The following is a 21,009-nucleotide window of genomic DNA, read 5'->3' as shown; positions in this document are numbered from 1 at the left end:
CAGGAACAGGTCCTGCTGCCAGCAGTGCTGGGGAGGGCAGGGCAGATCTATGTCCGTGTGCTGTGCAAGGCACACACGAGACATCGGGGTGACCTTTCCTCCCTGTCCCAAGCAGCCAGGAGTTTACGGTGCCATCTCCAGGGAGTGGTTAGAACTGGGCAGGATCAAGGAGCTGGTTGCTGGTCGAGCCCAGGGGACCTGTGAGGCACCCTCCTCTCCGGATGTGCAGGGGCAGAGCAGGGACAGACCCTCCCCCGTTCCTGCTGCCAGAGGGGGGGCTGGAGGGGCAGACAGCCGATCTGGCGTTCCCAGAGCCAGCGCTGGCAGTACTTCAAGGTGTGGTACATCTTATCTCTGCCTGGCATTTGCACGTATTTTCTCAGCTCAGCTTGTTACGACAGTAGTGTGAAAATCTGAAAGGAAAGGAACGATAATAATAATGGGAGTAATTAAAATCCACCTCTATCCTGCCGGCTCAGCCCTTTCCAGACCACTTGCGGCACTCCTGGACACGTGCACCGGAACCAAGGGAGACGAGCATGTCCCGAGTGTCTCCCCTGAGGGGCAGGTCTGCTCCCCTCTGCCCAGGTCCCTCCTGCCGTGTGCAGGTGCCGCCTCTCCAGGAGGGAGCTGGGAGCAGGGATAAACTCCTGCCTCCTGCCAACAGAAGGGAACCATCTGCCACAGCCCGTTATCATCTGAGGATGGCAGTGGCAAAGAGCTGGAGCAGCTGTCTGAGGGACGAGCCCCCGCAGATGGACACCCAAATGTTCTTGCTGTTCCCTGCAGGTTTTAAAGAGGAACATGTTCAACGAGGGTGTGAGCCAAGCTACTCTGCAGCGTCCAGGGACTGCACATAGGTCAGCACAGGATAGTGGCACCTGGAAAGCTCCTCCATGCTGCAGAAGGGAGTTGACCCAATTGAGGAGTTGACCCACAACAGCTGGAGTTGGTCTCTACAACATGGGGGAGGCCAGTAAAGGTGATGGGAGAGGGAGAAAAGGCACGTTAGCTGCAAAGCTGTCAGCTGCACATAGCTACAGGCTGTTAGTGGGGACAGGAGGGGATGGTACTTCCAGTGAGGCTTGGTTGTGTGCTTCTGGCTGTGCCCAGCACACTGTCACCCGTGCTACAACACCTCAGGGACATGAGCAGTAAGCTCACCAGTCATGATGAGTCAAAAAATGCAGAAACACAGGAGATTTTGGGGCTTCTGAGCAGGGGCCAATGCAGTTCCTCCAGCAGAGATCAGCAGGGTTCATTGCTGCCAGGATCTGCCTCAAGTGTCCTTGAGGCTGCTGGGGTGAGGAAGTGTTGCCCATGAGGTGAGCTGAGAGTTAAAGAGAGAAAAACCCAAACGGCAGTGCTGCTCCTTGGGCAGGTTGCTTGTACTGGCTCCTCTCACACTCTGGCATTGTGGGCAAGGACCTTGGGGCTCCAGATGAGAGAGCAGCTTTTAGGTGATGTTTTCTCCTCCCTTGCACTCTCCATCCTTCCCATCGCCTCTCCCCACTGCTGGCCAAAATGCACCGTGTAGCTGTCAAAGCAAACCAGGGCTGTGCCTCGCTGCCATTCCTGCAGCACCCGTGCTGCCCTCACCTCTCCTGCTGCCCCTGGTCCCTCCACCCAGGTCCAAAATCATGGAGCTATAGAACGGTTTGCATTGGAAGAGGTCTCAAAGATCCTCCAATTCCAAACCCCTGCCATGAGCAGGGACACCTTCCACTTAGACCCGGTTGCTCAGGGCCCCATCTAAGCTGGCTTCGGGCACTTCCAGGGGAAGGAATCACAGGCTGAGTGTACACAAAAGGCAGGGTTTGCACAGGAATGTTCTGTAGCAGAGGTGTGCACGGATGCCATCTTAGCCCAAACGCTCATCCCTGCTCCTGCACGCCCTGTCCCCCACCCTGTGCCGCTCGGCTCGCTCCCAGGGTGGGCATGGCCGTCGGAGCCGAGGTGGGAAAGATGGTCTTGGAAGGCCCCCTGCTTCCAGGCAGTGCATAGCACTGCTCGCACACCACCAGTGCTGCGTGCATGGCGTACTTGCCGTGTCTTTGTGGAAGGGCTGAGGTGAAATTTCCCCTCTCGCACACCAACAATTCCAGGAATTATTCCCGAGTGTTACTACGGAATACGCGGGGCACTGCACTTTAGTGGGGCTTTAACGGGGGGGAGGATGGCGGAAGCATTAGAAACGGCATTCAGAGCTCTTAGCCTGTCTTTTGTCCTCTGTTTTTTTTTTCTGGCCGAATTCAGATTCCCGGCTTTGTCTGTGTTTGTGAAGTGCCATTAACATCGATGGCATTGCTGCCATCGCCGTAACAATAAGAGGCATCGATCCGCGCTGAGTAAAGGTCTGAGGACCGCTGAGAGGGGCCAGGCTGAGTTTCCTTGATGGCAGGAGGAGAGCTCGTGCAGGCTGTGTTTCTTGCCACGAGGATGCCGTGCCCAGGCCCACGCAGGGATACGCACCTGCTGGGTACCACCCTGCCGGGGTCTGTGCCCGTGGGAGCCGAGGAGTGGGCAGGAGCAGAGAGCTGCAGTGATTCAGCCCTCAGCTGGCGAGTTCACCCTGCCCACCCTTTGTTTATTCCTCCTCTGCTCAGAAGCTCGCCCGTGCCAAGCAGGAGGATAACGGGATAACGGGAGGCAGCAGCCCCGACCTGAGTGCCAGGAGGGGCTCGAGCTTCCCGGGGCTTGCTCGCAGCCCGCTGCAGAGACAGGAGCTTGGGACGGCCTCTCCTGTGCTCCATGGGAGGCTGGGGGAGGCCATGGCACAGGAGAGGCCTGGGGCCAGCTCAAAAGCTCCCAGCAGCTGAACTTCAAGGGAAGGCTCGCGGGACCCAGTGAAGAGAGTCGCGGCCCCAGCCCGTGCTGCTGCAGAAGGCCCTGGTGCTCTTGCCTCGGGTCCGCCTTGGCCGGCAGCCAGGGACAGCTGGGACAGAGCAGGACACAGCAGGAAGCACCCCAGGAGAGCCCAGCCGAGAGGGAGCAGGAGGGAAAAGTGCACATTACAAGCGAAGTTTGTGTCCGTTACCGCTGGAGAAATCGGCCTCAGCTGCGAGAGCCAGCGCTGGGCAAACCTAATGCTGCTCGATAAAGACTGTCCATTATGGAAAAGGGGACGCGGTGGGCAGTGCTCGGGAAGTCGTGTACAAAGTCCTGAACGAACGGCCACCAGCTCTGCATGGACCCTCCGAGGGGATCTTTGGGATCACCAGGTCCCACACCCACCCTCGGAGGCGTCCCGTCGCCGCAGCCCTTTCTCTCTTACGTGCCGGGGTGGGTAAAGAGGAGCAAAACCCTGCTGCGCTGAGGTAGCTGCTATAGGACGGACCCCGGAATCCCCAGGGTAGCCCGGCATCGTCTCCCGGCGAACGCGGGCAGGGCCGGGCACCGACGCGGCGGTGACGGGCAGAGCTGCCTTGGTCCGTCCCCTGCGGGCAGCGAGGCTGCACCGGCGGCGGCGGGGCGGGGGCTCCGGGCCCCCGTTCATCGAGCGGCCCCGGTTGGCGGAGGAGCTCCCCCCGCCCCGCAGCCCCGGGGACCCGCACCCCCCGCGCCGAGCGGGGGCGGCGGCGGGAGGAGGGAGGAGGGACCGGCCGCGGCCGCCGCTGCCGTGCCCGCTCCGCGCACCGCCCCGCGCCCGCCGCCGGCTCCTCCCGGAGGGGAGGCGGGGGCCGGTGGCAACCCGGCCCGGCCCGCCGCCGCAGACCCGGCCGGCGGAGCGGGCGTGCGTGAGCCCGGGCCGAGCCAGCCGCCCGCCCGCCCGCGGTTGCGATGCTCGCCGCCCCGAAGCGCCGCCGGGCCGCCGCGGGCGCGGAGGGCAGGGAGCCGCCGGCCGCGCGGCCCTAGGGCGGCCCCGGCGGGGTCCCAGTGCCCGGCCCGGCCCGGCCCGGCCCTCCCTCCCCCGGGCGCGGGACTGGGGGGCGGCCCGGCCCCGGGAGCGCCGCCGCCGCCGCTCGTGCTGTCGCTGCGGAGAGGGGGAGCTGCGCTACTGCAGGTGGAGGTTTGGCGGGGGGGCCGGGGGAGATGCCATTTCTGACCGAAGGAGATCGCCGGCGAGGATGAGATGCGGGTAAGCGGCGCCGGAACGGGGACGGGGCTGGCGGGACCGGCGGGGCCGGGAGCGGGGTGGGGGCTCCGTTACCCCGCTACGGCGCTGCCCCGGGGCCGGACCCGCGCGGTGCGGAGGGCGCCGGGCTGGGAACTTGGTGCGTGCCCCGAGGGTGCGGAGAGCCGTGTGCTTGCGGGAGCTGCCGCCCTCCGGCCCCGCCGGTGCGGATGCTGCCGCTCCCCGCCCCGCTCTGCCCGGGCTCTCCCCTGTGCCCGTCTCCTCCCCGCACACCCGCACCGTTCCCGCAGCCTCGGCGCAGCTCCTGCGGGAGCTACGAACCAGGCGGGGCCGGGCTTCGGGGCCGGGGTCCCAGCGAGGGGGCTGGGGCTCGGCGGGACTGAGGCTGTATCCTGATGGGGAGTATCCTCCTCTTCTCCCGGTAGTTCCCGGGTGAATTGGCCGGCCTGGAGCAGATGCCTTGTTCAGGTAGGGAACGGGTGGTGTGGACAGCGCTACCCTCCGGGACCGGAGGGGAGCAGGGATCAGCCTCAAGCTGGCTGTGCCCATCTCCTGCCCAGCGAGGGTTAACTCAAGCGGAGGAATTGTTCCTCTGCCTATTCCCGAAGCAGAGGCATTAAGGGTTAAAGACGGGCAGGGAGAGCTCTCCAGCCCCGAGCGATCAGACAGGAGGCAGGAGTCATGGGGAAGGGGTATTTTTCAGAGCAGGGGTTCATCTCTCTGTCACCAGTCCCCCCAGCCTGGAGATAGGTGAGTCGGGGCCGTGGGGAGTTAATGCCGAGTGCGGTGATTCCTCAGGCTCTGGGAGGGCTCGGGGGGCTCGGAAGGGTCCCCCTGCCTGGGCTCAGCCCCACTCCCCGGAGCCAGGAGCCAACCCAGAGAGCTGGAGATGCTGGGCCAGGCTCAGGCTGCCGGCGCGGGCTCTGCCCTCGGTTTGTTGGGCAGGAAAAAGAAGTGGCTTGTGTAAAAAGAGCTCCACTGGGCAGTGGGGATTGCCAGGATGCCCAGGAGCCTGCTTGGCAGAAGGGCTCTGGGAGCCCTCCCGGGCGGTGCCGACGCTTGTTGTCTCCGTTACCGTGTGTGGGTTATTGGATTTTTCACCTTGCACTTGGATGTATAAATAGCCCGAGTGACAGGTAGAGGCACGACTCGGTCCAGGTGCTGGATTTGCCACCTCCGAGAAGGAATGGAAGTGTTGGTGCCGCGAAAGTGATTTGCACGAGGAGGGAGGGACAGCGGGTGAGCGCGGGCACTGGTGGGATCGGGTCTGCTCGGGCTGGTTGGCGTCGCCGAGGCTCTGCTGCCTCTCCCTGCCTGTCCCTGCCCCGGCAGTCGCCATCCGCGGTCCTTCCCAGCAAACGCCCTTTCCAGCAAGCGGCTGTCGCCGCTGGCCGGCAGCAGGGGATCGGTGTGGCAGCCCTGCTGCTCTACGGGGTCTTACTCGCGGGGGGAAGTTCAGGCATTCCCAGGAAGAGCCCCACTCCATGGATCTCCCTCCATCTCCCCTTTCTCTGCACCACCTCCCGGAGCCAGGCTGTGGCTCTGCAATGATACCCGCTCCACAGCCCCATTCCAGCCCTCCTGCCGGCCTTAACCCTCTCCTCACTTCTCCGAACCTTGCGGCAGCCCTGACCTGACCTTCATGCACGCTGGAGCTGTGGCAGCAGTGTGGCCGTGCCGAGCGATCTCCTTCGGCACGGGGGCTGCACGGACCGTACGGGACTGCCCAGCCCACCCGAAGGCAGCGATCCCAGCCCCTATCCCAGCCCATCCCCACCCAAAGGCAGCCATCCCAGCCCATCCCCACCCAAAGGCAGCGATCCTAGCCCCTATCTCAGCCCATCCCCATCCAAAGGCAGCGATCCCAGCCCCTATCCCAGCCCATCCCCACCCAAAGGCAGCGATCCCAGCCCATCCCCACCCAAAGGCAGCGATCCTAGCCCCTATCCCAGCCCATCCCCACCCAAAGGCAGCGATCCCAGCCCCTATCCCAGCCCATCCCCACCCAAAGGCAGCGATCCCAGCCCCTATCCCAGCCCATCCCCACCCAAAGGCAGCGATCCCAGCCCCTATCCCAGCCCATCCCCACCCAAAGGCAGCGATCCCAGCCCCTATCCCAGCCCATCCCCACCCAAAGGCAGCGATCCCAGCCCCTATCCCAGCCCATCCCCACCCAAAGGCAGCGATCCCAGCCCCTATCCCAGCCCATCCCCACCCAAAGGCAGCGATCCCAGCCCCTATCCCAGCCCATCCTCACCCAAAGGCAGCGATCCCAGCCCATCCCCACCCAAAGGCAGCGATCCTAGCCCCTATCTCAGCCCATCCCCATCCACAGGCAGCGATCTCAGCCCATCCCCACCCAAAGGCAGCCATCCCAGCCCCTATCCCAGCCCATCCCCACCCAAAGGCAGCCATCCCAGCCCATCCCTCCCTCACAACAGCTCTTCCAGCCCATCCCCACCCCATGACAGCTGCCCTAGCCCATTCCCACCTTACAGCAGCTATCCCAGCCTGTCCCCATCCCAACACCGCTATCCCAGCCAGCATCACTGCCCAAACCTTTCTTCCCCCTGCTTCTTGCCTGTCTGTTCCCTGGTTCCAAGAGCGTGCTTTGTCCCTGTCCTGGGCCTCTTGCAGAGGCAGGTGGCCACAACAGCCGTGCCTGTCCCAGGTGCCAGGAGCAGAGGGGCAGCTCAGCCCCTGCCCATCCAGCAGAGTGGGCTGGGGCATGGTGGGAGGATGTGTCTGGTTTGGCTGTGCCTTCTCACCTGCTGCTCCTTGCTCCTTCCTGGATGCCACTGGCACGGATGCTGAATGCCGTGGAGGAGAGGGGGCCTCTGGAGCTCTCAGATGATGAGCATGGCCAAGAGAGAAATGTGTTCTTGGGCTAAATCCTCCACATCTTCCCACAGAGAGTTTTCCCCATAGCACCTGCCCGCTCCAGTGCTCAGGCAGCCCCAGGTCTCGCTGGGTCTCTTGGGACAGGCAGGAGGTGACTGGAGGAAACACTGGAGCTGCTTTTACAGCTCCTGGGGAAGCATCAGGTTTTCCAGGCCTTCTTGTGGATGGATTAATTACTAAACAAATGGCCGTACCGCTGTAACACCGTACTGTGCTGCAGTTACTCTACACCTGTAATGTAATTACTGTGTGATACCTCTAATTACCACTGTTTCCTAGAAGGTTAGCAGCATCACTGAAGGACTTCTGTTTTCTTTAGTGTCCTGCTTCACATAGCACATAGCCACAGTAGCACTGCTGAAGTTAGTGCTGCTCCATGTCAGTGGCAAGTATAAAATCCTCTGACTTGGGGCTTTAATTCAGGGGTTGATAAATCACTTTATAATAACACCACAATTACAGTGTAATTACAGTTGTTGAGTTGTAAAACACAACACAGCCTGCTGGGGCTTGATGAGGTATGTTGGATGACCACTGGGTGCTGCTGTTTGGTGAGACCCCATCTTTGAGGCAATGGGCACATCTCTGTGAACATTCGGGTGGAAAATACAACTCACAGCTCGGCCAGGGCGGTGGGTGTTTGGTCTCTCCAGCACAGCCAGTGCACCGAGTCAGCAGCTCTCCTCTGTTCTCTGCTGAACCTCGAGCAGGGCTCATCCCACACAAACAGAAATGGTTTTAGGTGGGAAAAGAGCCAGAAGAGCTTTTCAGGTAGCAGGGAAGGCTGGGATGAGAGAGAAAAAGGCTCCAAATGCTTAAGTCAAATCAAACAACCCAAGAAAAACAAAGGGAGAAAGAAAGAGAGGGTCATGATCTCAATTTTCTTCCTAGTCAAAATTTTCCACTTTCTTTCCACCCAGGAGAGTAAAAATGGGAGCTTTTGGCAGGGAATGGCTGCAGGGAGAGAGATTTCTGTGCCTCTGCTGTGTCCCAGCACGCTGTGACCATGCCTGGGGACGTGCCTTACTCACAGCCAGTGCTGGTGGCTGTTTGAACTTGCTGGGCAGTGGCAGGGCTTGTGTGATACAGAGGGGGAAAGGGGCTTACCTGGGGAAAGGGACAAACACCAGCCTGAGTCCCCCCTTCCCAGTGCCTCCGCAGCCCCCAGGCACTGCCAGCAGCATGGTGTGCCCTCTGTCCCCCTGTCACCAGGAGAAAGCTGGGTCACACAGAGGTGGCTGTGTCTGAGCAGCGTTAATTGTCAGCTTGACCCGGGCAATTGAATAAATGCTGATAAATGTCACCAAGAGTGCCATCATCATCATCTCCCCTTCAGCCCAGGCAGGGAGGGCGTGGCTCTCTCCATCCCCGGGGGCAGGAGGTCACACCAGTCTGGCTCAGGAGGAGTGCCCAGCTTTGGGCAGAGACCCCAGCCACTGTGCTGCGGTGAATCCTGGCTGATTCCCACCTTTCAGGAGCAGCAATCAGGAATGGCCAACGGGACCTCCCTGGGCCTGCATGGGATGCTTGGAGTGTATCGGTGCAGCATGGCCGTGTTGGGGAGCCCTGCCATGAGCCCCACCAGTGGCTCAGTCCTCCCTCTGGCCTCAGCAACATCTTGGCCACCATCCCTTGCCCCTCCCAGGCCTGTACCCCATCCAGACAGCATCTCCTGCCCGAGGAAGGATCAGGCAGGGCAGCAGTCAGTGTCCCTGTCACAGGGCGTGGGGAGCTTGGCTTTGTTTTGCTCGCTCTCATGGTTAAGCACAGAAATGATTCTGTTTAACCATCCTGCATGGTTTTTTTCCATCATTTTATTTCTGTGTCTCTGCAAGCTGGTCAGTGTCTCAGCATCCTGCAATGGACGTGTGTACAATGAGCATTCCTCTCCTGGGCTCCACAGGAGTATCCTGGCAGAGGCCAAAGGCTTTCCCCATGGGAGCACTCGTGTCCTTTGTCTCAGGGCTGGGGACAGTCCTTGGGTGAGCTGGAGGAGGGAGCAGGGACAGAGTGAGGAGGTGCAGGACTGGGCTGTGCCACCCAGACAGGATTCCTGTGGCCCAGCATTGCCCAAGGGATGCTCAAATAGCAAAATGCCTGTGGTTACCATCAGACTGGGCCACCCTCTGCTCTGGGGGGCTGGCTGGCCATGGCTCCCTGGGGGACGTGTACCCAGGGGGGGAGTACCCAGCCCTGCCTTGGGGCTGGAAGGTTCCTGATGCAGCCCAGCCCCAGCCACCCCATACAGCCGTCGCTTCCCTGGCAGCCCTTCCCCTCCCCACCCTGTATTGCTTTTAGTTATATCAGTAAGACCTACAATTACTATTTTTTTTTTTTGTCATTTCCATTCTGTTTCTTCATCAGATTGCAAAACATTAAATATCACTCTGGTAATTATGGTTAATTTCATAACCTGCACCTTAATTGGATTGGTCTCTGATGGGGAATTCTTGTAGGAGGGAGAAGCAGAAATATTTTGACGTGATCTATTCTTTCAGCTCTTTGTTTGGATTTGAGATGTCGAGTATGGAATGGGAAACAACTGATTTAGACCTCAGAGGCAATCTAGGGGTGGTGAGCAAAGCCTGAGCATTCCAGAGGCACTTCTCACCCTCCAGCAGCCAAAGCTCTCCCTCCCGTACCCGAACCCAGCCTTTCTCCACCCCTCCTTTGGATTGGGCATAGCCACAGAGCCATATCCATCTGGTCTATCCAAAATGTGAGCCTGAGGATGCGGGGAGGCACCACTGGCCTGGTGGCTTGTTCTGCTGGCCCGTGTTTTGTGCGCTGTAGCACAGAGCCATGGCACTCCACAGGCTCCCTGTGGGTCCGAGGACTTTAGGGATTTGAGGGACACCCACAGGGACTCTTCTGCTGGGAACTGGGCAGACAACAGTCCCTGGACATTCCCAGGGCTGCAGGGGGACACCAGTGTCCTTGTGCCATGGTGAACCAGACTGTCTCAGTGCTGCTGCCCGGGGCTGTGTGGGGCTGTGTGGGGCTGTGCCGTCCCACAGAGCCGGCATCTCCCCGCCACTTTGGGCCTGAGCTAGGTTCGCTCTGGGAACCGCAGAATTGCGCTGCCATTAGGTGCTGCCGTTAAACTGATTTGTGCTCAGCCCGTTTATCCTTTTCAATGGGAAGCGGCAGCGAAACGCAAACCCCGGCCTTGCATTTCCGATTGCATTCCGATGCACTGTGTTTCCCCGTGATTACTTTTGTTCTCACGTACAGCCCAGAGCGCAGGCTCCGTGCCATTATCCACGGTGCTGGGAGAGGAGGAAAGGGCAGAAAGCATTGCCTTCAGCTCAAGCAAAATGCAGCAAACCCACCCCATGGCTGCCTTCTTTTGAGGGAGTGGGGAGCCACTCCATCCTCATGGGGGGTCCCTCTTTTTTCTTCCAAGCCCACGGGCTCGGCACATCCTGGAAAAGTTGAGGAATGTCATGGCTGAGTCTGCCACCGTGCTGACACTGACACCCTTGGCGTGGGCATTATAACGATTGTGCCTTGGCACAGCCCCGCGCCTGCCAAGGACTTCTCTCAGCCCAAACCCTGTCCAGGCCACATCCTGCAGCACCTCCCCTCCTGCGGGGTTTGGGCTGGGAAGGGCTGCTAGCCCCTGGCCCGCTCTGCCCGGCTGTGTGGGTTCAGCTGGATGCAGGAAGGGCGGGCTCAGCCACAGCTCGGCACAGTTTGTTTTTATCTAATCCATTTTATTGTTGAATGAAACAATAACAGCAAATACAGGCCCTGAAGACAAGCCATAAATAATGCAAAAATCAAACAAGTGAGAAAGGCGGAAAGAAAAAGGAATTAAACATGTAAAACCAGCCCAGAGAAAACGAGCCTGGGAAGAGGAATCTCCCCTCTGCACTTGCTATTGCTCATGCTTTCTTTGCCTCCCTTTCTTCTCCATTTCACTCTCTGGAAATTCCTGCGGCACCAAATTTGTGATTATGTGAACAAAACTTAATAATAACTGCGAGCGGGGGGAGAGGGAGAGATCTGGCTTGCGGGAAGGCATCGGGAATTGAGGCGCACAGAACGAACTGGGGCTTCCGTCTCTTGCAGTGCCTTGAAGCAGAGCTGTGGCCCTGGCACCCTGCTCTGCCCCGTGTCCCTGTGCGTGTGGAGCAAGGACGGCTCTGCTGGTGCCACCGACGCTCGTGGGAGCCCTGGCACACGCAATCCCTCCACCCTTGCCGCTTGTCCCTGCGGTTGGTGATCCCAGAGCCGGCTCTGCCGGGCTGGGCTGCACTTGGCTTCTCCCAAAGGCTTCTGAGGCCACTTATTTTAGGCAGCAGTATAAAAATACCAGGGCTGGTACCCAAAAGGGGGGTAAATCAGCAGGTTTCCCTGAGGTCAGCGAAATGTCCTGTGTCCTTTGAAGTTCTCTTGCCGCTATCCCAAAGGTTCCCAGGGAAAACACAGTGCTCCGGAGCAGCCCTTGTACTTTTCCTGGTATCTTGTGCTGGTCGTAGGGGGATTCAAGGGATGTGGCCTGGGAACAGAAGTGATGCTGTAAGTACAGCCTTAGCTTAAATTAAATGTGAGGAATGTGACTGATCCCTGGACCTGCTGCTCCCCAGCCTTTGGGCCTTGGATCTGGGGTTTCAACCTTTGAGCAGCGGCAGGGATGCAGCAGAGACACAGTGGTTTGGAGTGGTGTCATTTAGAGGGGGTCACATCCCAAAGGCTCAGCGCTGTTTTCTGATGGCCCTTGGGACCAGGGCATTGGGCTGGTGTGGCATTTGCTGTCCTGCTGAGGCAGCCCTGGGTAAATGAGGGCAGGAGGCACCAGTGGGGCTCCTCCAGCTCTCTGTTAGCCCTGGGTTTCTGCTGCTGGAGCTGCTGGTGCCCCAGCCGTTCTCTTGGCGCTGAGCAGAGCTCTGGGGAGCTGTAGAGCCTTGGGATGCCTTTGGTAGCTGGAGGGGATTGGGTGTTCCCAGGCAGGGAGCAATAGCAGGGAGCTGCTCGTGTTTCCTGGTGCCCCCAGGTGTGGTTTGTGGGTGGCTGGGAGCGGTGTCTCAGCCTGGCAGAGCGGTGCCCTCCTCGCTGCTGGGACACTGGCCACGGCACAGGCTGGAGCCTGGGTTTGTGGGAGCAAGAAGCCCCTGTCACCAGCCCAGCCCTCCAGGCAAGCCCAAACAGCGATGCCATCTGCTCCTGGCCAGAGGAGAGGCTCTCTGGCAGCGGGGTGACTTTGTTCCGGCCGCTTTTGTGCCATGTCAGGAGCTGTGTGTGCTGCCCTGCACACGGGGTCCAGCTCAGGCTCCGTGCAGCTGGCCTTTGGCTGATTCAGCAGCACTGGGGCCGCCCCGGCAGCACCGGAGCTGCTGGGAAGGGAAGGACGGCTGTGCCCGGGCTGTGCCCGTCCTCCAGCACCGGCACTGCTGCCCTGTGCAGGGCCCTCAGAGCGCTTCAAGGGAGCTCCAGGAAGCACAGAAGGCATTTGGGCCATGGGCACGTTGCAGGGGATGCCTTCGCAATGTCATTGTGACCCTGGTGGCTCTCCCAGCAGACACACTCCTTGGACTTTGTTCCACCTCTTTAGGGCAAGTGTTTCCATTGCCCTGAGAAGAGCCTGGAGCATTTTTCCATTGCCCTTTCCCAGCTACAGACAAGGAAGAAGAACCATCTAGGGAGACCCTTGTGCTACACTGGAGCCTCCTGTACCCAGTGCTCACTGATCAGAGTGCAAGTCGAGCTGCGTGCCTTCACTGAGCACTTAAAACATTCTGATGACCCAGCCCATATCCACAGACACAGCGATCCCAAGGAAATTTGCCAAAATAAAGGAAGAAGAAGGAGGATCTGCATTCAAATAGTGCATGTCCTTCCCAGTGCCCACCAGCCTCCAGCTATCTCTTCCTGTCCCAGGCCTAGCAGTCTCCAGCCAATCCTTGGAAGCTATTCCCTTGGCAAACACAACCCCCTGCTCTTTGGCTCTCACAGGTAATAAAAAATGAGCCTTCTCCAGGCTCACCTGACCTGGGAAGCGCTGAACCACCAGTTCAGGCAGTGGCTGTGGCAGCAGGGACCGGTCTGTGTCCTGGCCACCTCCACCCACGAGCAGGGGAGCACGGCTGGCCCTAAACCCCAGCTCCACCCTGCACTGCATCCTCACCCCCCTGGTTTATCTTGTGCTGGCTCAGGGCTTTACACCCCCAACGTCCACAGCTGCCTTTGCAACTCCTTATTGATCCCTTGTCAGGGTGTTTTCTGTGCTGATGGGGCGCTGAGAGAGTGCAGCCAAAGAGAGAAAAGGAGCAAAGGTATGGGGAGGGTGAGGAGCTCTTGCACAGATGTGATCGCAACGAGAAACAGCCTCAGCAAAAACTGCTCTGAGCTTCAGCATCCTGCAGAGATAACCAGGATCTCCTTCCCATCGTCCTGCTTCGATAACCCACCTGAAAACCACTCTCCAGGGTGGCTCTAGGCCACTGCTGGTTGTCCCTCCACCATACATAGCTGTCCCTGTGTGGGGTCAGGTAGATCCACAGCCCAGATTTAAACCAGTAGACAGCTGGGCCAAAGCCTCCCCTTACCAGCATTCCAGCCCCTCAGCCCATGTTAGAGCTCTTCTCCTTCCCTGGGCATCTCCCTGCTTTTTCTGCTCTTTCCCTCTGGCTTGGTGCTTTCCTGACTGCCTGTGGTGCTGGGGACACCATATTTTGGGTGGCAGAGCCTGTTTCCATGAGGAAATGCCTTTGCGGGGTGCTCCCTTGGGCCAGCCGTGGCCGAAATCTGGTGCCAGCCGGGCGGTGTCAGTGCCGGAAGGGAATTTGCATCTTCAATACTTCTTCATGCTCTTTTACAGCTTCAGAGCAGCTGCCAGAGCAGATCAGGTTGCATCACACCTATTCCAGGCTCCCACCTCGGAGCTGCTGAAAGCAGATACTCCAGGAGGCTGGAGAGCTGTGCCTTCCTGTGGGAAGGGGACGGTGACCCCGGCAGCTGGTGGCTGGTAGGGCCGAGGGTGGGCACTCCTCTGGCTGACCTGCCTTGGCTCGCTGCCTTGCACAACTTGCTCGTGTGTCCCCACCACCCCGAGGGGTCCTTCTCATCTTCTGCCACTTTCTCCCCCATTCTTTCACCCTCCTGTGCTGCTCCTGGATGATTTGGGGCCAGGCCAGGACACGGGACAGCCCTCTAACCCTTTGTTAGCAGCCTATCCATTAATGAAGGCCGAGAGGAGCGTGGTGGCAGGTCTTCATCACGCAGCCCAGAGCTGGCAGGACTCAGGGATCACTTTATGCTCTCCCTCTTTGATTTCTTCTTCTCCATGTGAAGCACAGTGATTCCAGAAAGGAAACCACCTCCTCTGCCCGATGCTGCCACCCATTGCTGCACATCCAGCAGGGGGGAGAAGGGCAGGTACTGCCAGTGCCTGCACTCTGGGACTGGGTGGGAAAAGGGGAGGAGGAGGAGGGAGCAGAGAGGGTGGAGAGGGGGGAGAGACAAAGCAAAAGGGCCCACAAATGTATGCTGGACACAGAGGAAATAATGAGAGGAGGAAATGGGCACAAACGTGTTTGGCAAATTAAAGTGGCTCCCTTTGTTTTGCTGCTTTGCAGATTGCTACAAAAACAGTGCAGAGTCCAGGGTCTGGATAAGAAACTCCTCTAGCAGCAGGAAAGGTTGTTAAATATTTATTTGTAAACCTGGAGTCTTTGTCTCTAAAACGTAGTCAAGTTCAATAAAATTTGACTTAGCTGGAGCAGCTTAGAGGAGACAGGAGCGTGGACTCGGGGAGCTGTGTCTTGTTGGCTTCATACAAAGCCATCAGAACAGAGATGGCACGAGCCCATGGCTGGACTCACCCCCGCACTGAGGATGCCCAGCCCTGCCGAGTCCAACTCACGCCTGTGCCCAGCCAGGAGCGCCAGGTTGGCTCCTGCAGGGACAGGGTGGGGACACTGAGCCCCCAGAGCACCGTGGGCCCCCTCCCTGCTGGGATATGGCTTGCTTTGTCCTAAATTTGCCTGTTGTCTCTCGATGCTCTCAGAAGCATCTGGTTCAAGGGTGAACATCTCCTGCCCTGTAATTTATGGCTGCCAGGTGGGCTTAGAGCTGACTCGGGGATTTTTGCCTCCCGCTCGCTCGCTGTCAGCACAGCAGATTGCTGCTCCCCGCTCGGCGGGGTGGGGAGCAGGGGACAGCCCAGGGACAGCAGTGACAGTGGTGGGCATGGCCAGGCGGCTGCCTCCCCCTTGAGGCATCCTCAGGAGCATGCTCAGGGGCAGAGGCTGGGCTCCCCTCTTGGGTCAACACCCAAGTTTGGCTTTCCTGGGGCTACTCCTCCCCCAGCAGGCAGCCTGTGCCTGTCACACTGGAGCAAACCCCACGTGCCCCAGGCTGCATTTCCAGGCACAGGCCCAGAATGGCCTCTTTCCTTCCAGCACTGAGCGCAGGCAGACACTGGGCAGATCCTGCTGTATTTAGCAGCGAGGCAGCGCTCCGGTGCATCCATCTGTGCCTCTTGGGCCGAGGGAAGGGACAGTACTTGGGAGCCCCCAGCCCTGGGCAGCAGGTGGTGAGGACAGGGGTCAGTGGCTGCCATGGCTCTGAGCATGAGTTTTGCTTTGGCTTGCACTGGGTTTGCTCGTCGCCTAAAGGCAGCGAGTCTGGTGGCTGGTGCTGTAAAAAAAGCTGCTGCTTTTTTTTGTCGATTCTTTTTTTGTGATTGAGGAAGGAGAACCACGCTCATGCCAAGGGCTGTGGCTCTCGCAGGCGGGGCTGTGCATCACGGCCACGGCCCGATCCTCTGCTCCTGCCGGGACATGGCCGGCACCCTGGAGGGGTCCTGGGTGTGTTTCAGGGTCTTCCTCAGAGTAGATCTGGGAGGGCTTTGCGGAAAGCCCTTCCTGCAGGTAGCAGCTGCGCGGGGGCTGTAAAGCCCTGCTTGCATTGTTGGCCCACAGCTCACACAAAAATCGCAGTTCGAGTCATTTTTAGAAGGGCATCTCTTAATATCCACATCACCTTGAGGCACAACTATTTCTCTCCGAATCAGGCAGAGGTAAATGGGAGCCAGAAGTGATTTAAAGCTCATCTTAGCTCAGAATTTTCCAGCTTATTTATTGTCTTTCTCTCAAAGCTCCTCTGTGACTCCGGCTATTAAGATTACGGATGTTTTTGTCAGGGATTGTATTTATCATGGATTTAAATTTAGCTGAGAACTAATAATGTGTGAGGTGTATCTAGACTTTAATTCTGGGCTGTGCTCGTGGGTAACGCCACACAGATTGCGCTTCATTCATCTATTGCCTCTTTGCCGATATTTTCCTCATCGATACCGCACAGCTCTGGCTCCACCGAAGCTGCAGTGGGGATGACGGCACTGGACCAAAGGTGTTGGAGGTGCAATCCCCTTCCCGCTGGTGGAGAGGCAGGATTGAACCTGGGGGAAGCTGGTCTGCAGGATTCGGCTCTGCCCCCTCCCCTTGCCCAGCAGGGACCAGAACAGAGCAGCACATGCAGGCAGAGTGGAGCTTTCGGCCCAGCACACAAAAAAGGCTGGTGCCTGGCACTCTTAATGAGCTGAGTGTTTTCAGTCCTGCTATAATTAAGCCCCTCAGACTGTATTTTGTTTTGCATGCCGTGTTTTGCCGTCTTTGATGGCTTTCTCAGCACGGCTGTGAGGAGTAGGAATTGGTTTCTGAGAAAAAAAAGGCTGCAGGCAAAGCAGTGCTCAGTAACAAGCGTGTGGTGGGAGAGCAGTGCCCAAGAGGCTCCTGGCCACGGGGAGGGGTGGAATGGGCACCCACTGGCAGCCCAGCCCCAGCCGGGGCCATCCTGGCTCCAGGGCATCGGCCCCATCCCAACCCCGCCGCAGCGATAGCAGCAGCCCCGCTTGTGTCTGTACTGCTGCCCAGCACCAGGGAGGTGATGACATGGGAGATGATGGATTGTAAATACCCAGCAAATGGCTCTTTGCAGCCTGGCCGGGGCCCAGGCACTCTCACTGGAAATGTTTCCACTGGACTGGGATGTGCTGGCCCTGGGCCAGCAGGAGGGAGCTCAGCATCACGGGCAGGGGAGCTCCATCCCTGCACCCCTTCATTTTGGGTTGATGTGTGTTCAGCACGTGTGATCCGCACTGAGCAGCCCCACAGCAGAGGGTGCAGGGAAAGGGGGGTGGAAGAGGACAGTGGAGTGGAAGGAAACCACAGAGGGTTCCTGTGGGGATACTCCAGGCCCTCAGTGCCCATCACCCACTGTGCCAAGGCTGGTGGTTTCCAAGATGGTGCTGGTGGACGTTTTTATGGCCAGTCCATCATCTCCCATCCTTGTATCTTAGGAAGAAATTTTGAATAATTTTTTTGGGAACAAAAGTGATCCTTGGGTCATATATCTGTATGAAATGATAAATATGCGCAGACGCAATGGCAGGAATGTGCAGAATGTGTACCAGCCCCATAAATAGTGCTAGAGCAGGGAAAGTAATGGGCAGGATACACAGTGATGGATACAAACGGAGCCAATGGAAGTAATGGATTGGGTGTGTTCGGCGATAACCATAAATAGCATTAGTGGGAGCAGTGCAGAGAGTAATGTAACAATAGATATAAACATGGGCTGGAGTAGCCGGAGTTCTCATTTGCAATATTGATATGATTTGATTCCTCATAACAGCCTGAAGAAGGAAATAAATGCATCAAAGGCCGTGTGACAGGGAGCATCCGCTTCTGCTGGGCCAGGATGGCTCTGGGCTGGGGCACGAGCCAGACCTGAGCCCCCAGGGAAGTCTCCCAGCCCTCCCCAGGGACATCAGCAGGAGGCTGGGTCTTTCCCAGCTGACACCAGGCAGCCCCCTCATTATCCTAGAGCCCTGACTTGAGGCTACTGCTTGCTCTGTAGGCAGTGTCTGCCCAGTTGCTGTTTGGGTCTGCCCCTGCAGGCTGGCATGGTGGGACGCAAGGGACTGGCCCTGGGGACACACTGAGAGCAGCTGGGGCATGGGGGAGCACAGAGGGAGCTCCCACTGAGCTGTAAGTGTTCCTCACCCCAAGTGGGGTTCCCTCAGATGCTCCATCCTGTGCTCAGCTCCTCTATTTGCAAAGCAGCCTTTATATTCAGGCTCCATCTACAGGGAACGGAATAATTCCAAGAGCTTAAAATAGGATGCAGATAGATATGTTTCATATTAAATTATTTTTTTAAGAAGCAGAGGAAGCTGTCTGACACAGATTCCTCAAGGCCTTCCACTCAAAAGTCTGTGCACGTTCAGTCATCAAGTGGAAAGTCAGGGAACGGGGAGGAGAGAGGGTCTCGAAGCCAAAGGGCTGGATTTCAGCTGGAAAATGAGACCCTCTGCTGTGCATCGGCGGTGCCTTTTGCCTTACCGTCACCTCTGCCAGGACACCAAAGCTTTTGCCTCGGCCGTGCCCGTTGTTTGCTCACGTGCCCCTTGCTCTTTCTCTCCCGCTGTTACCTGCAGGTGAGAGATAGGATGGTAGCTGGGGAGGCGAGTATGCGCAGCCCAATCCTGGCCTGCTGGCAGCCGATTCTCCTCCTGATGCTGGGATCCATCCTGTCCGGCTCCGCCACAGGCTGCCCGCCACGCTGCGAGTGCTCTGCCCAGGAGCGCGCCGTCCTGTGCCACCGCAAGCGATTCATGGTCGTGCCAGAGGGGATCCCCACCGAGACCAGGCTGCTGGACTTGGGCAAGAACCGCATCAAGACGCTCAACCAGGATGAATTTGCCAACTACCCTCACCTGGAGGAGCTGGAGCTAAACGAGAACATCATCAGTGCCATTGAACCTGGGGCTTTCAACAACCTCTTCAACCTCAGGACGCTGGGGCTCAGGAGTAACAGACTCAAGCTGATCCCTTTGGGGGTGTTTACTGGACTCAGCAACCTTACCAAGCTAGACATTAGTGAGAACAAAATTGTGATCCTCCTGGACTACATGTTCCAGGACTTGTACAACCTGAAGTCTTTGGAGGTGGGGGACAACGACCTTGTCTACATCTCCCACCGGGCTTTCAGTGGCCTCAACAGCCTGGAGCAGCTGACCCTGGAGAAATGCAACCTGACCTCCATCCCCACGGAGGCCCTGTCCCACCTTCACGGCTTGATCGTGCTGCGGCTGCGCCATCTGAACATCAATACCATCCGGGATTACTCTTTCAAGAGGCTGTACCGGCTCAAGGTCCTCGAGATCTCCCACTGGCCCTACCTGGATACTATGACATCCAACTGCCTCTATGGGTTGAACCTGACCTCCTTGTCCATCACCCACTGCAACCTGACGTCCATCCCGTACGTGTCGGTGAGGCACTTGGTTTACCTCCGCTTCCTGAACCTGTCCTACAACCCCATTGTCACCATCGAGGGCTCAATGCTCCATGACCTGCTCAGGCTCCAGGAGATCCAGCTGGTGGGAGGGCAGCTCACCACGGTCGAGCCCTTCGCCTTCCGTGGCCTCAATTACCTGCGCATCCTGAACGTGTCAGGGAACCTGCTGACCACCCTGGAGGAGTCAGCTTTCCACTCGGTGGGCAACCTGGAGACGCTCATCCTCGACAACAACCCCTTAGCCTGCGACTGTCGGCTGCTCTGGGTTTTCCGGCGGCGATGGAGGTTGAACTTCAACAAGCAGCAGCCCACCTGCTCCACCCCCGAGTTCGTCCAGGGCAAGGAGTTCAAGGACTTCCCCGACGTCCTCCTGCCCAACTACTTCACCTGCCGCCGAGCACGAATACGGGACCGCAAACCTCAGCAGATCTTCGTGGACGAAGGCCACACGGTGCATTTTGTCTGCCGGGCGGATGGGGACCCGCCACCCACCATCATGTGGCTCTCTCCCCGGAAGCACCTCATCTCTACCAAAACCAACGGGCGCCTCACTGTCTTCCCTGACGGCACGCTGGAGGTGCGCTACGCCCAGATCCAGGACAATGGCACCTACCTATGCATCGCCAGCAACGCGGGTGGCAACGACACCATGCTGGCCCACCTGCACGTGCGCAGCTACTCCCCAGACTGGCCCCACCAGCCCAACAAGACCTTCGCGTTCATCTCCAACCAGCCCAACGAGAGCGATGCCAACAGCACGCGCGCCACCGTGCCTTTCCCCTTTGACATCAAGACTCTCATCATCGCCACCACCATGGGCTTCATCTCCTTCCTGGGCGTCGTGCTCTTCTGTCTGGTGCTTCTCTTCCTGTGGAGCCGTGGGAAAGGCAACACCAAGCACAACATTGAAATTGAGTACGTGCCACGGAAGTCCGACGCGGGCATCAGCTCTGCCGACGCGCCACGCAAGTTCAATATGAAAATGATTTAACCAGGCAACAATTTGAAAATAATAATGGTGTTGTTTTGTTTTTTTTAAAAAAAAAAGAAAAAGAACAAATGAACAAATAAAAAATAATTAACAAACATTGCTACAAACATACCGACCTCTCTCCTTCCACCATGCCCTCTGCCCCTGTCCAAACCCACTGCGCCTGCACTGTCACCACCTCCTCCTCCTCTTCTTCTTTATACCAGGAAAACATTCAGCCGATGTCTTCAGGACTCTTGTGTTTGTAAGGACTTTGTCTGATGGACTCTGGTGTCAGATATAACTCTGAGAGGGGAAAAAAAATGGGAGGGGGGGGTGGGAAAAAGAAAGAAAAAAGAAATAAAATCAATAAAAAAGTTACAAACTTTCTTCTGTAACTTTGATTTCAATAATTATGGATTTTTATGAAAACTTGAAATAATAAAAAAACCCTATTTCCTATAGATAGTTGGAATGCAAAATCTTGACTTCTTGATCTGTCCAGTTCTGTACTTGGCAAGTGCTTGTTTTCTTGCCTCAGAGGCACCTCCCAGATGCCTTGCCAAGAGCAGCCCCAGGCCTGCTGACACCAAAGGCACCTCCCAGAGCGCCCTGCATGGCACCAACAGGGGTTTGGCTATTTTTCCTGGTTTTATAGTCAGTTCCCCTGCCCATGCCCAAAGCCTGTGGAGCAGGCTGTGACACTGATGTCCATAAGCAGTATGGAGCAGGGCTGTGTCTTCCTGCTCCTGGG

General features: G+C 58.0%; 1 protein-coding gene across 5 annotated transcripts in view; it reads left to right on the top strand.

The window, feature by feature from the left end:
* The window catches only part of LINGO1 (leucine rich repeat and Ig domain containing 1), a 138,898-nt gene extending 118,254 nt beyond the window's left edge, over window positions 1-20,644 (top strand). For 2 of the 5 annotated variants that reach the window (XM_040077249.2, XM_058422378.1), the window contains one exon: window positions 18,423-20,644. In XM_040077249.2, coding sequence (XP_039933183.1) covers window positions 18,435-20,276 — 1,842 coding nt within the window. In that variant the 5' untranslated portion in view covers window positions 18,423-18,434 and the 3' untranslated portion in view covers window positions 20,277-20,644. Of the gene's footprint in view, window positions 1-3,924; window positions 4,079-4,434; window positions 4,544-11,393; window positions 11,501-18,422 lie in introns of those variants that run through there. The other 3 variants (XM_040077248.2, XM_040077250.2, XM_040077247.2) reach the window with 3 other exon arrangements.
* The last annotated feature ends 365 nt before the right edge of the window (window positions 20,645-21,009 follow it).

This window comes from Hirundo rustica, chromosome 13 (assembly GCF_015227805.2).
Source record: "Hirundo rustica isolate bHirRus1 chromosome 13, bHirRus1.pri.v3, whole genome shotgun sequence".
NCBI classification, from domain to species: domain Eukaryota; kingdom Metazoa; phylum Chordata; class Aves; order Passeriformes; family Hirundinidae; genus Hirundo; species Hirundo rustica.
The sequence above is the reverse complement of the archived record's forward strand: the minus strand, read 5'-3'. Positions and strand labels throughout refer to the sequence as shown.